This window comes from Chinchilla lanigera, unplaced genomic scaffold (assembly GCF_000276665.1).
Source record: "Chinchilla lanigera isolate Chin_1 unplaced genomic scaffold, ChiLan1.0 scaffold00018, whole genome shotgun sequence".
Taxonomy (NCBI): domain Eukaryota; kingdom Metazoa; phylum Chordata; class Mammalia; order Rodentia; family Chinchillidae; genus Chinchilla; species Chinchilla lanigera.
Genome location: NW_004955419.1, coordinates 1,781,181 through 1,800,729, shown reverse-complemented (window position 1 = coordinate 1,800,729; position 19,549 = coordinate 1,781,181). Strand labels below are relative to the sequence as shown.

The 19,549-nt window shown below is 60.4% G+C and overlaps 1 protein-coding gene across 2 annotated transcripts in view; it reads left to right on the top strand.

The window, feature by feature from the left end:
• The window catches only part of Lmx1b (LIM homeobox transcription factor 1, beta), a 74,810-nt gene extending 56,646 nt beyond the window's left edge, over positions 1–18,164 (top strand). Inside the window, exons 3-8 of one of the 2 annotated variants that reach the window (XM_005382451.2) lie at positions 10,036–10,268; positions 11,972–12,153; positions 12,284–12,361; positions 12,471–12,537; positions 14,288–14,431; positions 14,638–18,164. In XM_005382451.2, the coding sequence (XP_005382508.1) occupies positions 10,036–10,268; positions 11,972–12,153; positions 12,284–12,361; positions 12,471–12,537; positions 14,288–14,431; positions 14,638–14,795 (862 nt within the window). In that variant the 3' untranslated portion in view covers positions 14,796–18,164. Of the gene's footprint in view, positions 1–10,035; positions 10,269–11,971; positions 12,154–12,283; positions 12,362–12,470; positions 12,538–14,287; positions 14,453–14,637 lie in introns of both variants that reach the window. The other variant, XM_005382450.2, reaches the window with a different exon arrangement.
• Positions 18,165–19,549: the final 1,385 nt, after the last annotated feature.

The following is a 19,549-nucleotide window of genomic DNA, read 5'->3' as shown; positions in this document are numbered from 1 at the left end:
GGATGGACAGATGGATGGGTGGGTGGATGGATGGATGGATGGATAGATAGAAGGGATGAATACATGAATGGGAGGGAGGGAGAGGTGGATGCATGGGTGAGTGAGTGGAAGGAAGGGATGCATGTATGTATGGAGGCGAGGGAGGAAAGGAGAGATCGATGGATGAGTGGAAGGGATGGCCAGGTGACTAGAAGGGATGGATAGATGACTAGATAGGTAGACAGATAGCTGACCAAATGTCCACGTGTATGAGATGAATGGATAAATAGATAATCTATCTTTTCTAGCCTAATATTGAAGCTCAAATCTAACCTTTGTTTTTTGTTTGTTTTTTGATGAGATGGGATCTCACTATGATGATCCAGTCTGGCCTTGACCTCAGAACAATCTTGCCTCAGCCTCCTGAGTGCTGGAATTACACACATGCACCACCTCAGCCAGCTCTGACCTTTCTTACCTCTCCTCCCACCTGACCTGCTCTCCCTAAATTTGCAAGTGGGCCCATGTTTGCTTTAATCAGTTTTTCCCTCCCAGAATGGCCTTTCTGCCTGTCCATCCCTGTGCAGAGCCTGAGTCTAGAATCAGACTCTAACATTTCCACCCCAGCCCCACCACACCCCTTCCTGGAATCCTCTGAGGTCATCAGCAAGTCTTCCTGACCAGCTCTGCCCTCCACATGGCAGAGGCAGCACCTCATCAGGCCCCGCCCTGGATTCCCCAGCCCTTCCTGGGAGCACAGCTGTGGGCACAACCCGTTGTGAACATGGACATCTCACGGCATGGGGGCCTCATCCTCCACCTGGGTCGCCAAACCCCTGTGCTGTGAGGGCGGCGGCTGCCCTGCTCTGTACCCACAGCCCTCCCTGCCCAGGGTGTGGACCCACAGCTCTGGGTGGATGGGCAGTACAGTGGTCCCAGGAGACCGGTGGGGTAGAGGAGGCTGAGGCAGGAGAAGACTCCAAGAACAGGAAGGCCCAGAAGCCACTGTGAGGCAGGCAGAGCATCAGGTACTGTGCAGCCTGGAAGCACAGCACTGATGCCTTCCCCAAGCACTATGCTCCCCTCCCCAAGTACCCTGCAGCTGTCTTGTGAGGGAGCAGTTGGTGTGCAAAGAAAGCGCAGGACCTGGCAGGTAGGGAACACTCAGTACCTCTTAGGGGTTAGTGACAGCAGTAACAGAAGCTGGACCTGGAGACCAGGAGCTGGAGACTCAGTGTGGTGGAAGAGAAAGGATCTGATGAACAGGTGGGAGGAGAAGTCTCCCTCTGGGGGACTTGTACAGGGCCTGCTCATAGCAGGTGCTCAGTAAATGGTAGCTGGCTGAGTGAATGAGCACATCATGGTGAAGCCAGAGTCTGCTGAAAGCTAAGGCGAGGGCACGGCGGAGCCCCTGCTGCCGGCCTGGACCGACGTGTCGGGCTCTGCTGGAGGGATGCATGGGAGGGTGAGGTGCTGCCTGCCTCCAGGGCCACCTGGTCCCAGAGAAGCTGCACTATCCTGATGGACAAGACGCTCCTGGGGAAGAGCCTGGCCCTGGTTCCCACCCTAGAAATCAGAGCCCCGAAGATGGGAGGCCAGCTGTGAGGTGCCAAGCCGCACAGGTGCAGGAGCGCGTGTGGCTGTGTGTGCGTGACGTGTGTTGTTGTGCTTGCGCAGGGATCTCTACCCAAGCAGCTTGCAGTGTCCGGCCTGGGCCCCTCTCAGAGCTTCAGCCTTGCACCCACTGTTACCCCTGGGGCCCACCTGATTCTCCCCTCCCCAACCCCCACCTGCTGGGGGCCCCCAGATATCGGGCTCCTCCACGTCCCTACGACCTGCACTCCTTCAAAATGTATCCAAGGTTGGCGCACTTAACAGCGCCTCCCCTGGATCTGGGTTATGGGGTGTCCTGTGACTGCACGCCTCTTGCTATTCCTGCCTGCATGGGCCCACACGGCTGCCCTGGGGGGAGTAGGTTAAATTGCCAGCCAGATCACATCTCCCCTCTGCTCCAAACCCTCCCAGGGCCCTGGATCACATGATCTGCCCCCACCCCCAGCTCTCAGCCTGAACCTCTGGGTCTCCCCATTCACCTGCTCGGCCACATGGGCCTCTTTGTCATTTCCCCCAAGACCCCAGCACCCCAGTACAGTACACCCCGGCCCTGCAGCCTTTGCACTTGCTATGGCAGATTTCACAGGTACAGTCCCTGGGCCCTCTGCTCAGCTGTACTTCTGAGTTATTCTTTTTTTTTTTTTTTTTTTTTTAACTGGGAATCGAACTCACGACCTCATGCTTGCCAGGCAGGTGCTGTGACGCTGAGCTATATCCCCAGCCCTTCAGCTGTCCTTGCTAAATCTGCAGCTACATTGCTCTTCGCTGCCTCATTTTCCTCACCTTGTCACCACTTTTTACACGCTGTCTGCTCTGGATCTGTTAAAATAGATCAGTGTAAGCACTCAGGATGGTGAGGCAGGAGGACTGCCGAGTTCAAGGCCAACCTGAGCTGCATAGTAAGACCCTAGCCAGGCACATTCTTGCACACCTGTAATCCCAGCCACTTGGGAGGCTGAGGCAGGATGATCACAAATTTTGTGATCATCTGTCTCAAAATTTGAAAAGGATTGGAGATGTAGCTCAGTGGTAGAACACTTGCCTAGCCTGAGCGAACCCCTGGGTTCAATTCCCAGTACTGAAAAGAGAAATCGGTTTTATTGTCCCCCTGTCCATAAGAATGCAAGCTGGAGGGAGGGGCCTTTTGATGGGCTCTCCTGCTTCTGCCCTAACCCAGGCCCCTAGCAGCACCTGGCATGTAATAGGTGCTAAATAGAGATTTGTGAAATCAGTGTGTGTGTGTGTGCGCCTGCCTGGCCAGGCTGGACCCTGGATGGCACCAGAGCTCCAGGCTTGTTCCGTCCCTCCTGCCCCTGGCGCTTGACCTCCAGCCCAGGCTGGGGACTCCCAGCTGAGACCCGGGCAAGGATCAAAGGCCCGAGGCCAGGCGGCTGCCCGCAGGAAGTGCCGGGCAGCCGGCTACGCAGTGCCGGCCTGGCGTGGCGAGGCGGAGAGGGCCTGCGAGGCCCGCGGCCGGCAGCGGTGGTCAGAGCAAAGACCCGAGAGTGCAGAGCAAGCTCCGGCCACCACGCCGCGCATTCCAGCCGCCTGATTGACACGCGCACCGGGGCCCCGCCAGCGGCTCCCACCACCGTCGCCCGGGCCAGCCGCATCAAAGCAGATGTTTGCAGCTGGTTTGAGTTGGATCCCCGTCAACAGGCTTCTTTTTGTCTCAAAATAAAAAACAGCTACGCCGGGAATGATAAGGACGCGGCAGGCACGTGGGGGAGATGTCAGCGAGTCAGGAGGGGAGGAGGCTGGGTGGCTCCCAGGCCAAGTGACAGGCTGACTGTAGCAGCAGCCACCGCCAGAGTGTCCAGGGTCCTGTCCCCGTGCTCTGCACCTCATCCTTCGCCAGCATCGTCACAGACACCACAGACTGGCCGGTCACCATGGCAACGTAGTGAGCTCCTGCTGTCCTGCGTCCTCACTGTGCCACGCTGGCCCGGGATCCTGCCACCGCTGCAGAGGTGTGGCATGGGGGCGACTTTGTCATGGTGATGCTCCGCAAGGCAGGTTCCGCTTTCCCATGGAAGCACAGGGGCAGACGGCAGAAGCATCGTGCCCCAGGGGCAGGCAGCTGGGAGGGAGCAGAGCTGAGATTCAAACCGTTCCTTCTGCCTGTACAACCAGGCTCTCAGAGGTTTTCCCAGGAGCCCCTGACTCTCCTGCGGGTCACCTGCCAAGCCTTTCTGTGCCTCCTACTCTCCTGAATACACCTGGCAAAGCACGTGTCCCTGGTGCCAGTTCCCAAGGGCAGGACACAGCCTGACTGTGCCCCGGTACCCTACAAGAGCCCCACTCAGAGTCGGTGTCGGGGGTGCTTGCTGTGTGGATTCAAGAAGGTGCCCCTGTGGGCACAGCGGGGCTGCCTGGCACCGGCCATGCCACATGGTCCCAATGGAGGGAGAAGGGTGTTTCCAGCCATGGGGCTCCAGGAGCTGTGGGGCACAGGCTTGGTGAGGACCTAAGGGGAACCAGGCCCAGAATCTACCCAGCTCAGTGCAGCCCTAGGTGAGGGTCTGACAGAAGCCTGTATCTACAAGGAGATAGACAGATGGAGAGAACACAGACCCTGAAACATAACCAGGGTGCTTCAGGCTGACATTAAAGGGGAGGAAGAGAAAGTTCCAGAGCCTGCAGCTGGCACCACGATAACACTTAGAAGGGAGGGGACACATCCCTGCTGGGCTGCCAGGCCCATTTCACAGAAGGGAAAATTGAGACTCAGGGAAGGATTCGAATCAGCAGGTACTAGAGACATGGAAAGTCACACACCTGAAGACGGGTGGGGGCTGACGGCTCTCAGTGAGCAGGGGAAGGAAGGGACACAGGACAGAGGGTCCAGTTGGCCCACCAGGGACTCCTTCAGTGTGGACATGCCTCTCCTGGGTCTTCCTTGGGTGCTAAGAATGAGGGTACGCACTTGGGAGGGGTCTGCTGTTGGACTCCCACCCTGACAGGAGGCAGGTATGGCCTTCAGCAAGGAAAGGGTAGGAAAGGACTGCACGCTGTGGAGCTGTGAAAGGGGCTGGGCTGGGGACACGCAGTGATGTTCTTAGGCCCCTAGAAGCAGAGTGCTTAATATTCTCTTGTCCTACCTGGCTGCCCATTTCACTGCTCCCAAGGTTGCTCATTCATTCAGCACTTACTCACTAACCACCTCAATACCAGAGCCTGGGGTGCCTGGTGAGTTAGACTCAGTGTCTAATTTCCAAGTCAGGAGGACTGGAATACACAACCAGAGACCGTGCATCAGGGAAGGCTTCCCAGAGGAGATGGCCTTCAGTGGAATTTTGAAGAGTGAAGAGGAGTTTAGCAAGAGCCAATGGGAAGAGCAACAGAAGGCAGGCATTGGAAGCAGATGGAACCTTAAGTGCTAAGGAGGCCACGTTCCGGAAGCAGCCTGGTTTGATGGAAGTGGGGTGGGGGCTGATGCCACAGTGAGGTTTGGAGGCACATCGGAGATCACTGGAGTGTTTGTCAGCTCTCTGTCACTATGACAAAATACTTGGGATGGTCACCTGATGAGGACAGCTCCCAGTGCCAGAGGTTTCTGTCCATGGTTGGTCCTTTGGCTCTGGGTCTGTCAGGGCAGAACGTGGTGGCAGAGGTGCACAGCAGAGGTGACCTGTTCCTCACAGCAGTCAGGAGACAAAAAGAGAAAGCACAGGCAAGGTCCCCATAGCCCATCAAGGCCACGCCCCCAATAACCTGACTTCCTCCCCAGAGGACCCACCTCCTAGACATTCCATGCCCCTCCCAGCAGCACGGGCTGGCACCCAAGCCCTGAGCATGGGGAAGCCTGGAGGACATTTCCACGCCATAGCCAGGAGATAGGACTGCGCACTGAGTGCTCCTCCCTAAACCTTTACAAAACGAGAGTGACGTATCTCAGTGAGTAGGAGAGGTGCTGTGGTTATGGAGGCAGAGGAGGCTGGGAGTCACCTTGAGGCTTGTACGCAGGGGTGGAGGAGGCCCACTGAGAGCGGAGGATGAACATGGAGTGAGAGCCCAGCAAAGGGCTGTACAAACTGTAAAGTGCAGCCACTGGAGTACGCAAATGGCAGCACACGGAGGAGGTCGTAAGGGAGCTTCCACTCAGTAAGGATGATGATAAGCAGGTGCCAAGAATCTTGAGGAAATAGTGGCAATCATGATTCCCATATCCTGAGCCCAGCCCACCAAGGCACATAGCCCTATCAGACAACCTCTGTCCTTCTCACCGGGAAGACAGGATCACCGAGGCTCACAAGGAAAAGGGACTTGGGCAAGGTTCCAGGTCTAGGAAGTGACACATACAGGACTCCAAGCCTGGTGCATACTGGCTGGATTCCTAGATGTTGCGGGGAGACCTGCTTGGAGCGGAGAGGCTGGAGCACCCTTGGGCATCAGGAACCCACCCTCAGGGGCAGCAGCAGAATCAGCCATGTCCCAGCTTCTCTGCAGCTGTCTGTGATTTAGGAGAAATTCATCAGACTTCAGATGCTCCTGAAAAATTTGGTTTTCGGAGTTCTGTTCATTAGCCTTATGAGTTTAATAAATCGAGACTTAAGCAAACCAATAAAAACTGAGAGACACTAGAGATGTATCCACACAGCTTGGGACCCTTCAAGGAAGGATGTCCCTACACATGGAATTTCCTACTCTGTAGTCACAGAGGACCCCACTAGGAGGGAAAGATAAAGGTGCGTGTGTAGGTAGAGGATGTTTGGTTTGGTTTCCGGGAGCATCCACCGTTGTGGAGGTGGGCAGATGCCATGGAGGCAGCACCATGGCCAGGGCACAGGGTACGCCAGCATCCACAGGGCAAGGGGCAGGATCTAGGAGGCTGTGTGTGACCTTAAACGAGTACGCGCCCTCCACTTCTCAGTGTGCTCCTCTGTAAAATGGGCCACAGGCAGGGGCCTCCTTCATGGGTCTGCGAGGCCCTAATGGGGGATGCAGGCTGTGCTGGCTGGGCATGCTCAGTGCCTGATCAGCAGGGCTAAGGAGACAGACAAGGCAGGGGCTGGGTCAGCTCAGGCCAGCCAGAAGCTAAAGAGCAGCCCACAGCCCAGGTGGTCCTGGGAAGGAGGCGCGTGTGGGACCTGTCACCCCTGGAGGCCTCAGCAAGGAGGATCCCCATGGGCATTCTGGACACACTGGGCAGAAGAGGGCGGAAGGGCTGATTGTGGTGGAAGCCCTCTCTCATGCCAGCTCACTGCCAGGGGCTTTAAATGAACCCAGTCTTCCTTCCCTGCAACTCTATATGTCGCTTCCATCATTCCCATTTTATAGAAGAAGAATTTGAGGCACAGAGCGGGTAAATGTCTTGCCTGAAGTCACATGGCAAGAGCCTTATGGAGCCAGGGGGTGTAGCTCAGTGGTAGAACACATGTCTAATGATGTACAAGGTCCTGAGCTTGATCCCCAACACCACACATGTGCACACATGCACATATATTACAGAGCCAGGGTAGAAGCTCAGGCCATGTCCTCTCTGCTGGCCACAACTCCCTGCTCCATATGCTAAGAAGCAAACGGTGGAGTTGAGCCCATCATACAGATAAGTAAGCTGAGGCTGGGAGAGGGGGATCCCTTGCTGCAAGTGAGGGACGCAAGCCTAATGCTGGAGGCTGCTGTCCGTGGTTGGCCTCGTTCTCCGCAGCTGGTTCCAGGGTCCCACCACAGCTGGAGGGAGTAAGGAGAGGAGGGGAACTGCCAGCGCCCCAGCTGCTCCTACACACGGTTAGTGCTCACCCCGCCCTGCATGGTACACAAAGGCAGCCCCATAACGGGGAGCAAGTATTTCATGCATCCCCCCCGATGTTTTATTGGGTGCAGAGATGGTTGGAGACCAAACGGATGGCGCATTCCGTTTATAAAGTGCGCGCCGTTTGTTTTATTTCCCGGGTTTTTGCAATCTAGATAACAGATGACGCCCCGAGTGGCTGGCGCTGCCTCCTAATGGCGGCACCGAGCCTTTGGAGAAGTATTAATAATAGATTGTGTTGATGAGTTTGGAGAAAGTAGCAATCGACCCCCTGCTGCCGAGGCATTAGCGTGGCTGTTCTGAACGCAGCCAGCACCACCAAGCCGACCGCAAATGCGGTCACCGCCCGCTGCCCCCTCTGCAGCCAGAGAAGCTCTCCTCTCTGGGGGACGCCAGAGATGTGCTGACCCTGGCCGGGGACCCTAGCCCTGTCCTGCCTGCTCATGGCCAAGCTGGACTTTAAGGGGTCGGGCACACAGGGGCAGTGAAGGGACAAGGCAGGAATGTCTTGGCAGGATGGTTAGCTGGAATCCTAGGGGCCTCTGCCTACAGCTGCTACGGACAGTTGGGCAGGTTGTGGCCTGAACAAAAATATGCAACCAAAGGGCCGAATCAGAGCTGAAACCCAGAAGCCCCTATTCCCCTTGCAAAGCCATGCAGTGTGTGGACTGGAGGGGTCCTGCTGCCTGGAGCAGAGTCTGGCCTGAGGCTCAGCCCACTCGAGACTCTGCTAACCTGCTCCCCACCAGCACACAGGCCTCCTTGAGGATCAGGGGGGGCCAGGTCCTGCCTGTGGGATCCCAGAAAAATTGAGGGACCTGCCTTGGCACCCACAGTGATACTCATGCAGTTACGTGCTCAGTAGCATCACAGCCTCTGAGAGGCATCCTATTGATGTGCCCATTTTGCAGCAGGCAAACTGAGGCCAGAGAGAAGCTCAAGATGGCTTCCCCAGTCTGGGGCATCAGAGAGGGCTTCCTAGAGGAGGTGGCATTGGAGTTGGGCATTGCAGGATGAGTAGGAGCCTGCCAGGTAGAATCGAGGTGGCTGGGGTCACTGAGGGTGCCCTCAAGCTGGGTGTCCTGGCCAGTGCAGGCAGCAGGCAGAGCTAGGCTTAACTTTGTCCACCGCACCCCAGCCACTCACCGTGGGCGGTGCTGATGGCAGCCCGGGGAAGGCAGGCAGGCCGAGAGCCTCGCGTTTATGGCCATTCTTGTTCCAGAACCGATTAGTGGAGAATTGCAGCTGTAATCTGCGCCCGTGATGGCGGGCCATAAAGAGGGATGGGATGCGCGCAGCGCTCCCAAGGTGGCGCCCGCAGACGTGGCCCGGGGACGCAGAGAATGAAAAATGGTTTTAATTCCCTCCCAGCAGCAATAATTTGATTCTTCATAAATTTTTCCATCAAAGCGTTGTTGAGGCTGAGTTCCCACCGAGCGGGGCGCGTGACTGGGAGGGCGCGCGGCGGGAGGAGCGGTCAGCGCGCGCGCGCACGTGCACAGGCAGGGCTGCGCGCCACCCCCGGGCCCCTGCCCGCCTGACTGCACGCACCGCGAGGCCCGAGTCCCAGCCCGGGGATCCCTGAGGGTCTGCACCGGGTCCACATGGCTCTGAGCATGGACGCTCCTCCCAGCACCTCCGTTTCCTCGTCTCTAAAATGGGGCTAAGGCTCGGTACTGTCTCCTAGGGTTGTAGCAGATTGGCAGCGGCGGCAGCCCTGCTGCGCATGCTCAGTAAACTGCCTGCTCCCAGGGATGGTGCCCACGCTGAAAGAGGGATAAGAAGACGCCGTCCAGCAGGGCGTGGTGGCACAGGCCCGTCCTCCCAGTACGCTGGGAGGCTGAGGCGGAGGACCGAAAATTTGAGCCCCTTCTGGGCAACTTAGCAAGACCCTGTCTTAAAAAATAAAGAGCAGGGGTTTTGCTCCGTGAGAAGGCCCTGGGTTCAATCCCCAATACTGCACAACTAAAAATAAAAAGCCACAAGGACGGCACATGTCAAAAGGCCACCGTGATGGTGCTTTGAAGAAACTGCAGCTGTTCCGTGGGGCTGCAGCTGGGAAGCAGAGGGTGGGCGAGTGGCGGGGAGACAGGCACGATCCTCGGGGACCTTTAGAGCCAGGGTCAGGAGATTGGATGTTCTTCTAAGGGCACTAGGGAGACATGGAGGATGTGATCGGGTAAGTGTTTTAGGGAGACCCGGTGTTGGGTGAGAGTGGCAGAGGGCTGAAGCGCTAGAGGGCGCTGGAGGCAGGCGAGGGGCTTGGGGTAGCTGCCCCGGCAGGGAAGAGGGGGCGGGGCTGGAGGTTAGCCGGCACCGGGATCGCTTGGAAGTGGGAGGAGGAGGAGCAGAGGCCCCTGAGCAGGTGGCATGGGACAGGACCCTCTCTCCCAGCCGACCTGGCCCTCGGGAAGGGCGGGCTGACCCTGCACAGTGCCCTCTGGTGGCCATGTGCCTCTGAGCGGGAAGGGCCCCGCGCGGACCACCAGAGCGGCCCCTCTGTTCGGGATCCCTGGGCTGCGGGTAGTGACCAGGTAGGGGTGTGTTCAGACTGTGGGGTGAGGCTAGGATTCAGGATTCAGAGTAAGGCCCGGGCCCTCCCCTGTCTGTCCCCCTTAGGTGGGAGGGTGGGCAGCAAGGGGAGAGGTCCCCCGGGCCCAGCCAACGCACCTGCTTTGTGCCCACAGGCTCTTCGCGGCCAAGTGCAGCGGCTGCATGGAGAAGATCGCGCCCACGGAGTTCGTGATGCGGGCACTGGAGTGTGTGTACCACCTGGGCTGCTTCTGCTGCTGCGTGTGCGAACGGCAGCTGCGCAAGGGTGACGAGTTTGTGCTCAAGGAGGGCCAGCTGCTGTGCAAGGGCGACTACGAGAAGGAGAAGGACTTGCTCAGCTCCGTGAGCCCCGATGAATCCGACTCCGGTGAGCGCGGGCAGGGCGGGCAGGCTGCAGCCGGGGCTTGGCCGGGTTCGGAGGGGCTGCCCAGCCAGAGAAGCCAGCTCCTGAGCACAGAACGGAGCAGCCCACAGCACACAGCCACATCCCACGCCACATGCAGACACATCCTTATCCCCACACGCACAGGCGTGTACCTCGCCCCACACTCAGAACACACCCCTGCCTGGCCCTGAGGCACACGCAGCCCGGTACACATACGTGCATGGGTTACATAAGCACGCACACAGGCACATGCAGGACCGGATGTGCGCTCACATACCCAAGCATGCAAAGGCCCCACTCAGACACACACACACACAGGTACTCACACACTTGGACAGACACGTGAGAGCCTGCACACTCATAGGCTGCATGTGCATGCTCGTGCACATTCTCACATGCACTGTGGTGTGCACACACATACACACACACATACTTATTCTCTGGGAAAGTCTGGGGGTGGCCGGCTCCTGGCCATTCCTGGGCTTGAGCAGGGATAGTGGGAGGTGCCCTGGGCTGCCCTGTGGGGTGTCCTGAACCCACAGTCCTAGAATCTGCTCTCATAGGAAAGCTCTGCCCCTGCCAGGGCCTGGGTGGAGGCAGTGGATCGTCCTCCATCTGTCCCTGGGCGGGGCACCACCGTGGTCCGTCCCGTGACGCCTGGATTCCTCTTGTCTGCTCCTGCCAGGCCTAGGAAAGGGCGACGCCCCTCTGAGGGGCTCGCCTCTGAGGGCGGCAGGCCTGGGGAGAGGAGACCGCTTTGGAGGAGGGCCCCAGTGGGCGGGAGTCCCAAGTGGAAGTGCCGCAGGGTGGACACAGTGCTTCCTCAGGCCGCGCATGTGACCCTGTGCAGATGCCTCACACCCGTGCGTCTCTGCCCAGGAGCGTGTGCCTTGGGTGCCTGTGTTTGGGAACATATCTGCGAGCTCCTGTGCCTGGGCCTTCGCGGGCCCACATGCCAGCCTGTGTGTGCGTGTGCCAGTGGGTGAGTGTGCGGCTGTGTGTGTGCACGCACTCTCTGGTCACGAGTGCTGCTGTGTTCAGATGTCTGGAGCAGCTGTCTTCACCTGCAGTGCCCAGCCCCTGGAAGCTTCAAGAAGAAAGGATCCCGGCATCTCCTTCGGTCCCCTCCCCCACACCCGGCACTGAGCTAGGGCAGTGGAAACTTTCTTCAGGGCTGGCACACTGTGCTGGGGTCTCCAGGTGCCGGAGTCCCAGGCAGTGTCCCAGACACGAGGGTCAGGGGAAGCCCAGGGCCTGCACCGGCTGCAGGTGTGCCCTGGACACATGTCCTCACACACCACATATGGCACAGCACGTGTGCACTTCACACCTGTTCCCGTGTGGGTGTGCTCCAGCGTCTGCCTGACGGGTGTGTATAAGTGTGCGATGGCACGCATGCCGTGTGCTCCTGGGCTGCGTTTGTGGAGCTGCGCCTGTGTGGTCGACAGGGACGGGAGGAGACGGGAGGAGCGTGTATGTGGGCAGACGTGTGGGGCTCGGGGTGCAGGAGGTGAAGGGCCAGGCTGAGTGGGGCTTGCAGGCCAGGGCACCGGAAGGGGCAGATTCTCCCTGGCACTGGAGAGCTGCAGAGGTGTCAGGGGCAGTGGGATCCTGTAAGGGCACAAAGCTGGGACCCGGGCTTGCCCCCCAGCCCTCCCTGACGGGCTGGGTCATGTCCCCCACAGTGAAGAGTGAGGACGAGGATGGAGACATGAAGCCGACTAAGGGGCAGGGCAACCAGAGCAAGGGCAGCGGGGACGACGGGAAGGACCCGAGGCGGCCCAAGCGGCCCCGGACCATCCTCACCACGCAGCAGAGAAGAGCCTTCAAGGCCTCCTTCGAGGTCTCCTCCAAGCCCTGCCGGAAGGTGAGGGGTGCGGGCGGGGCTGCCTGTCTAGGTGCCACCGGCTTGACTCTGGCAGGGGCTGAGGGCGGGGGGCTGCCCCTCCCAGCTACGGTCCCTGCAGGCCTGACCTGTCCCCCTCTCTCCCGGCCAGGTCCGAGAGACGCTGGCAGCTGAGACCGGCCTCAGCGTGCGTGTGGTCCAGGTCTGGTTTCAGAACCAAAGAGCAAAGGTGAGAGGCTCCCGGGCAGGGCTGAGGGTCTGGGGGACAAAGGGAAGGCGGGTGCTGATGTGGAGGCTGACGGATGGGGACAGAGGTCTGACCCATGCTCCCCCTGCAGATGAAGAAGCTGGCAAGGCGGCACCAGCAGCAGCAAGAGCAGCAGAACTCCCAGCGGCTGGGCCAAGGTGAGCAGGCACGGCAGGGACTCGGCCAGGGCCAGGCCCCCGGCCCCGCTGTCTCTCTCAAGACCCACAAGAGCAGAGCCCAGGGGCTTCCTCCTCGGAAGCAGCCGAGATGCAGAAAACTTGAGAAGTGGTGGGGCCCAGGAAATGGGGAATGGGATGGCGAGGTGGCCCACGGGGCCCGAAAGGCGGAATCTCTGCCCTGCTCCCTATCCCTGCCCGATGGGCTGGGCAGTGTTCACATCTCCTGCACTCTGTCTGACTCAGTTCCCACGAATCCCACCGGAAGAGAATGGCCCGGCAGGGGATGGTCGCCCTCCGTCTCAGCTTGGGGAGCTGAGGCCCCTGGAGATAAGGGGTTGCTCAGCTGGCAGGGACGAAGCCCGGCTCCAGCCCTCAGAATGGGGTTTACAGCGTGCACTTTAGCAGGATGACGCTGCCCTGCCGCTTGCCTGTGTCCCTGAGGGGACAGTGGGTCAGCGTGGGAAGCAGCTCAGGGAGGGAGAGGATGGGCTGGCCCCTCCCTGCAACTTTTGCTTTGCCCAGATGCTTTTCCCACATCTGAGTCTCTGGCCAGCACTGGTTTTTTTTTTTTTTGTCTTTTTGAGACAGGGTCTTGCTATGCAGTTCAGGCTGACACTGAGCTCACTTTGTAGCCCAGGCTGGTCTCAAACTCACAACGATCCTCCTGCCTCAGCCTCCCGAGTGCTGCGATGACAGGCGTGAGCCACCATGCCCGGCTTTGGCCAGCACTGTTCTCCAGGCACCTGGGATGCTGAGCCTTCAAGGCTGTGAAGGGAGGATGCAGGGGATCTCGGGACCCTGAAGTGGGCAGGAGCTGCCTGCCCTGCCTCCCATGAAAGGGAAATGCCCCGGGGAAATGCGAGTGTAGCCCTTCCCAGGACTCTGGGACCAGGCCAGCGTCCCAGGCGGGCCCTGGCTCCTAAGGACGTGGCCCGGGAGCCCTGCGCTTCTGTCATGTCCCTGTGCCCCTCCTGGGGCTACAGTCACCGTCTCATGCCCCAGCCAGCCTCAGAGCTGCCTTCCAGCGTCCCCACTGCCCCAGACACGGCCACAGAGAACGCCCCTGCCCCAGAGTTCCTCAGTGCCCACACTGCTCCGTGTCACTGCCTGCGTGCCCGTGGCACCTGTGCCCCCTCCTCTCGCACCCCGGCTGCACCTACTCTGCCGCCAGCCGGGGCATGGTTTCGTGCCTTGCATCCTTTAGTGCCTGCTCCTTAAAACGACCTTGACACAGACCTTCCCCAAACTGCTCCTCCCCACACTGTGGGTCCCCAGCTGGACTTTCCGATCCCGTCTGACAGATTCCCTCTCCCCAGCCTGCTGCCGCTCTTTCCAATGGCTCCTTAGGTCACACTGGACTGGGGCTCCCTCCTCCAGGAAGCCTTCTTGGGCCTCTTTGGCATGGGTTTGGCCTCACCTGGGCTCTCCTGGGTGTCGGGCATTCTGTGCTGTGTGCCCAGCTTCCCTGCCTGCCAAGATGTCTGGCTCCCCCAGTTCCTGAGGGGGCGGGGCGGAGGGGGAGCCTCCCTGGCTTTGGGGAAACTGATCTGGGAGAAGAGCTGGAGAGACTGTCTGGGGAAGGAGTGGGATATCTGGGCCACCTGGCCAGACAGGGGTCCCTGGGCACCCCCTAGAAGGTGACAAGGGATCCCCGTCCTTGGGAGACTTCTGTGGGGACGGCCAGGATGGGGCAGGCAGGCCATTTGGTGAAAGTGCGCGCTGTCCCCAGAGGTTCTGTCCAGCCGGATGGAGGGCATGATGGCCTCGTACACGCCGCTGGCCCCGCCGCAGCAGCAGATCGTAGCCATGGAGCAGAGTCCTTACGGCAGCAGCGACCCCTTCCAGCAGGGCCTCACGCCGCCCCAAATGCCAGGTGACCACATGAACCCCTATGGTAAGCCGCCTGCCCCTCACTGCCAGCCCCGCCCCACCCCTGCCTGGCCTGGCGGCTCTGGGGCACCTACAGCCACCCGCTGCCCCAGGGCCCAAGTAGGTCCCGCTCCTGCTTGTCACTGGCCCTGGGCCATCCTCGGGAGCCCCAGCTCGTAGCCCAGGCCTGACGCCCCTTCTGCCCCCCAGGGAACGACTCCATCTTCCACGACATCGACAGCGATACCTCCCTCACCAGCCTCAGCGACTGCTTCCTCGGCTCCTCAGATGTGGGCTCCCTGCAGGCCCGCGTGGGGAACCCCATCGACCGGCTCTACTCCATGCAGAGTTCCTACTTCGCCTCCTGAGAGCAGCCGGGCTGCACGGACGCTGGGGCACGGCCTGGGCTGGGACTTGGGGCTCCGCAGCCTCCTCGCCCCTCTGGCCCGCCGCCCACACAGACTCTGCAGACAGCCATATGGTGCCCTCCCCTCGGCCGGCCGGGCCTGCTTGTGTGCCTGGCCGGCCTAGCCAGAAAGGCAGATGGGCGCAGCCTGGGCAGGGGCTGTGTCCTGCCCACAGAGACCTTGTCTCCCTGGGACCCAGAGCTCTCGGACAGCCACCCGGCCCCCACCCCCACCTCGATGCCGTTGCCTCCTTCTCCCTCCCCATCTCTTTTTTGGGAAGCTTAAATTCTCTCTATTTTTTTAAATGTCCTCTCTGTGTCCAGCCAACCTCCATGGTCCCTGGTGCCAGCCCACGACAGTGACCGGGCTCGGTGCCTCGGATGCGAGGAGCATGCGTCCCGGTGCCCTGTGCCGGTGCCCACGTCCCGCTCTGGGGAGCCCGGGGTCGCCTGCCCTCCCAGCCCGAGCGCGGAGCAGAGGTGGGGAGGAGCCGGGCAGAAGGGCCAGGCCACCAGGGCTCTGCCCGAAGTGGAGGGGAGTGAACAGATCCCAGACAGGCCCACGGGGACAGACGCACACACGCACGCACGCCTGCAGCCCCCCACGCAGACGCGTGCAACACGTGCACGCACACACACACCACGCGCGCGCACACGTATGTCCAGAGCTGAGGGAGGCAGAGGGTGCCGTGACCACCCGACCATGTCAGGAAGGCGAGCAGAGGCTGGAGGGCAGCTGGAGCGGGAAGACGGGGACAGCAGGGTACGTGGGAAGCACATGGACGCAGGTGGGTCCTGGCCACGGCCCAGCTGGAGCCGCCTGGACGGCAGGGCAGCCCCAGACCTCCGGCTTCCAGGACAGAGGTGGAGCCCCGGAAATAGCAGAATCAGGAAGACAGCAGAACCTCCAGGTAGGAAAGGACTTCGAGAGTCAGCCCCTGGGCGCCCTCAGAGCCGCCCCTGTTTCTCCTCACGGCCTCCGCTGACAGGGCACTCACTGCCTGAGCGCGCCCCGGGTCAGCGGCGCCCTCGGCCCTCGCTTCTCAAAGCCAGGCTTCCCCAGCTCTCCAGCTCTTCTTCCAGAAATCGTATCCCTGGCTGGGTTCCAGCTTCCTCTCTAAAGACATGTGGCAGCTATAACCTGATTTTCCCACTGACGTAGCCAGCCCACAAAGAGCAGGCCAGTCACCTCTGCTTTAGGCACCCTGCCTCTGTTAATGTGGCCGGAGATCCACTAAGTGGTTTGGGCCACGCGACCTTGGAAATTTACTCTGCCCTTCTGTGACGAGCTCCCTAGGACTAGGAACCAAATGACAGCTGTGCTACAACTCCTTTTTGTGTGTAGGTAAGGGGGGAGGGAAGGACAGTGGCTTGTTTCTCGTTGGATTTCCTTACTTGATTCCATCAGCCTGTGGCCCCAGCTCTGTGACCACTGGTCCTCCCTCCCAAGCGCTTCAGGTGAGGAGCCGGGGCTTGTCTGTCCTGAGGCGTGGGGCTGTGGGAGCCTCTCACTGCCTGGCGTTGGCCTTGGCCTGTGGACTCCCAGGCATCTCTGCCTCCCCGGCCCACAAGGGCTGCGGGCGCTGTCCATCCCAGCTTGGCTCCTCCATTCTCCCCCCCACCAAGAGAGGAAGCGAGCACAGCTGGCAGCCTGTCCCAGCTCCCCCACACCGCTCCCGCTAATCGCTGTGCCCTGTCTGGGTGCTTGTGACCCTGCCTTTGACTTCCACAGCCTTGAGTCTGCTGGGCCCGGCCTTTGAGCACTTGCAGGTGATGAATATCTGCCCACGTGGGAGCCTCGCTTGTGGCTAGGCTTGGCTCCTCCCCCAGGGCAGCCTGTGCCACCTACACTGGTCCCGGTCCCATGCTCACACCCCACCCTGCTCGCCACCAGAGTCATCAGAGAGGAGGATATGGCCCCAGCAGCCAGCCAGGCCCTCCTGGGCTCCTCTTTTCACACAGAGAATGTGGCCAAGGGCTTCAGCTGGTGTCCGCTGTCCTCTGGGCCAGACCTGGGCCTCAGGCGGCCACACCCGTGTCTTGAGAGCCTCCCCTTTCTCCTTTAGCACAGGCTCACGCTGACTTGTGCTGGGGACGTGGGACAGACCCAAGGGCAGACACCCCAGCCCCCAGGAGGCCTGGCCCTGCAGGTCCCACAGCTGGGAGACCCAAGCTGGGAGATGGCAGGTTAGGGGCGGGGCTGGTGTGAGACCAGGGTGCCACCCCAGCCCCTCCTCCTCCCTTTTAGGTCCTAACAAAACCCAAGCGCAGCCCTGGCCTCTCCTGCCTCCATGCAGGGGCACCAGCCAGGAGCTGGTATTGGGACACCCTGGCTGTGACCTTCGGGTTGTTAGAGCCACGGGGACCTCAGAGAGCCCCCATTCCAGAGGCGCCCATTAGCCATGTTCCTAGGCCCGGCAGGGAGTGGGGACACAGCCCAGCAAGACAACGCTGCTCTCCTAGGAGAGGCCAAAGCTCTGTCCCAGTCCTGGCCAGATGTTGTTAGAGACCCATTTCTCAGGTATGGAGCCTGAGGCTCAGGGAAGGGAGGCTATGTGGGGCTGGGGGTGAGCACAGGTTCCCCACTTCCTGGAGGAAGTGCGGGAGGTGCCAGGATCACCCCATGACTGCCCTGATGAGGGCCGCCCAGCTACTGTGGGGCTGGGGCGGAGCCCGGGGGAAGAAGGTGAAGGAGAGAGATGGGTTGGGGAGTTGTGCAGAAAAGCCAGCTCCATCTCCCTGCTGGGGCCGTTGAGGAGAGACAGAGGAAGGGCAGAGGAAGGACAGGAAGCCAGGCTTGGCCTGCCAGGGGCTCTGCAGTCCCAGGACCTCACTGCGGCCGCAGGGACAGGGACCGTGTGGTCCTGAGGGTCAGATCAAGGGGCCGGCGGAGCCTTAGGAGGAGGGGACCACACCTGACTGCCTAGCATGGAAGGAGCTTCCCGTGCACACACACGCACGCACACACACACTCACACCCGCCGCACCTGGAGGCTCCCGGACCCACACTCACAGGCACTTGGGGCCGGGGGAGCAGAAAGGACCCGCCAACGTGCTGACCCGGGGAAGGTGACATCACCAAACAGCGCAGCGCGGTGGGCGGGGGACCCGGCCCCGACCCTCCTCCGCTTCCCTTGTACAGACTCGCACTGCCGCCCGCCATCCCCACACACATTTTATTTAATAACTTGTCATTGTTAAATTATTTATTAGCGTTTACCACTCTCACCCTGCCTTCCGCTCTCACCTCCGCCTCTTCCCACAAGAGCAGAAAACGGAAGCAGCAACAAGCAAAGACGAGACGTCGGTATATTTGTAAATAAACCAACCTGTACGCGCCTGCGCTGCGTCTCCTTGGGGGCGGGGGCCGAGCCGGTCCTGCCTGCGACGCCAGCAGAGTCCTTGGTGGCCACCGGGGACAGCAGGTCGAGGAGGAGGGGTGGGGGTGGGGTCCCGTCGTCCTCATTCCCTCCTGGCCCGGTCCTTTCCCGGCCCCAGACGCCTCCAGCCTGAAGAGCAGAGCGTTCACCCCGTCTTTATTTCACACCCCATTCGCCAACATTCATGCGTTCTTTATGCATTCAGCAGTACTGGTGAGCAGTCCCTAAGTGTCCCCAGACTGCATTCGATCCCTGAGAATCAGGAACTGATAGCCCAGCCTAAGGGCAATAGTACAACGTGAGCGCAGTTGAGCTACAGTGGCACCCTGTTACAAGGGTTCCCGGAGCATCACCGAGGGCTTCCTGGAAGAGGCTGTGTTTGAAGCTGACATCTGAAGTTACCTGGTCTTGTGGGGAGCAGGTGTGGGGAGGATGTCGGGGGTGCCCCGGGCTTGTAGGAAACCTCAGAGGAAGTGAGTCTGGCGAGTTTCCTGCTCTGAAAGAGTAGCTTTTGGGGGGCCAGGCCATTGGGGTTTTGTCACTGTGTAGAGAACAGATCAGATTGGCTCAGGCCCGCTAGATGGAGGCGGGGAGGCCATCTGGGCCACCGAAGTGAGAGCTGACCGCAGCTGTGAGGAGGGTGGTAGAGCTCACCCGGGACTGAGCACAGGCGGGTGAAGATGCCGAGTGGAGCCCTGAGCGGTCCCAGGGCCTCCACACGGAGCGCAGCTGTGGGACCCGGGGGAGCTGGTGAAGGGGTGGAGAATTTGCTTCTCCAAGTCCCTTCAGGACTGTCTGTGTACGTTCCCGTGTGTGTCTGCATGTCAGTGTGTCCTCGAGGCTGCCTGTCCACACCTTATGTTCTCCCCTCCTCCACCCCTGTGCTGCCCCTTCCCAGCCTCCCCCACTCCTGTGGCTGGGGTCTCCCCGCTGCCCCTTTAGCATCTCTACCCGGGCCTGGGACACCAGCGCCCCCTAGGGGCAGGCTTGAACCTGCAGCCTCTGGAGGGCTCCCTGGTCAGTCTGTGATCTGGGACTCCAGGGCGTTTCCTCATTGGCACCCAACAACCCTGAGAGGCAGAACCCCATGTTTCTGAAGGGAAAATGAGGTTTAGAGGAGGAAGTGACCAGCTCAATGTAACAATGTAACAAAGGTAGCAGAGCCAGGGTTGCAAGTGAGGTTTTGCCACCACCCAGGGCTGTCCCCCCAGCCCACACTCTTGGCCCTGTAGCTGGCCCTCCAAGGTGAGGCCCAGGGACCCAGGGACGGGGAAACTCTCCCACTTTCTTCAGATGGTACTGCAGAGCGGCTCAGCCCAGACTGCACCGCACAGGG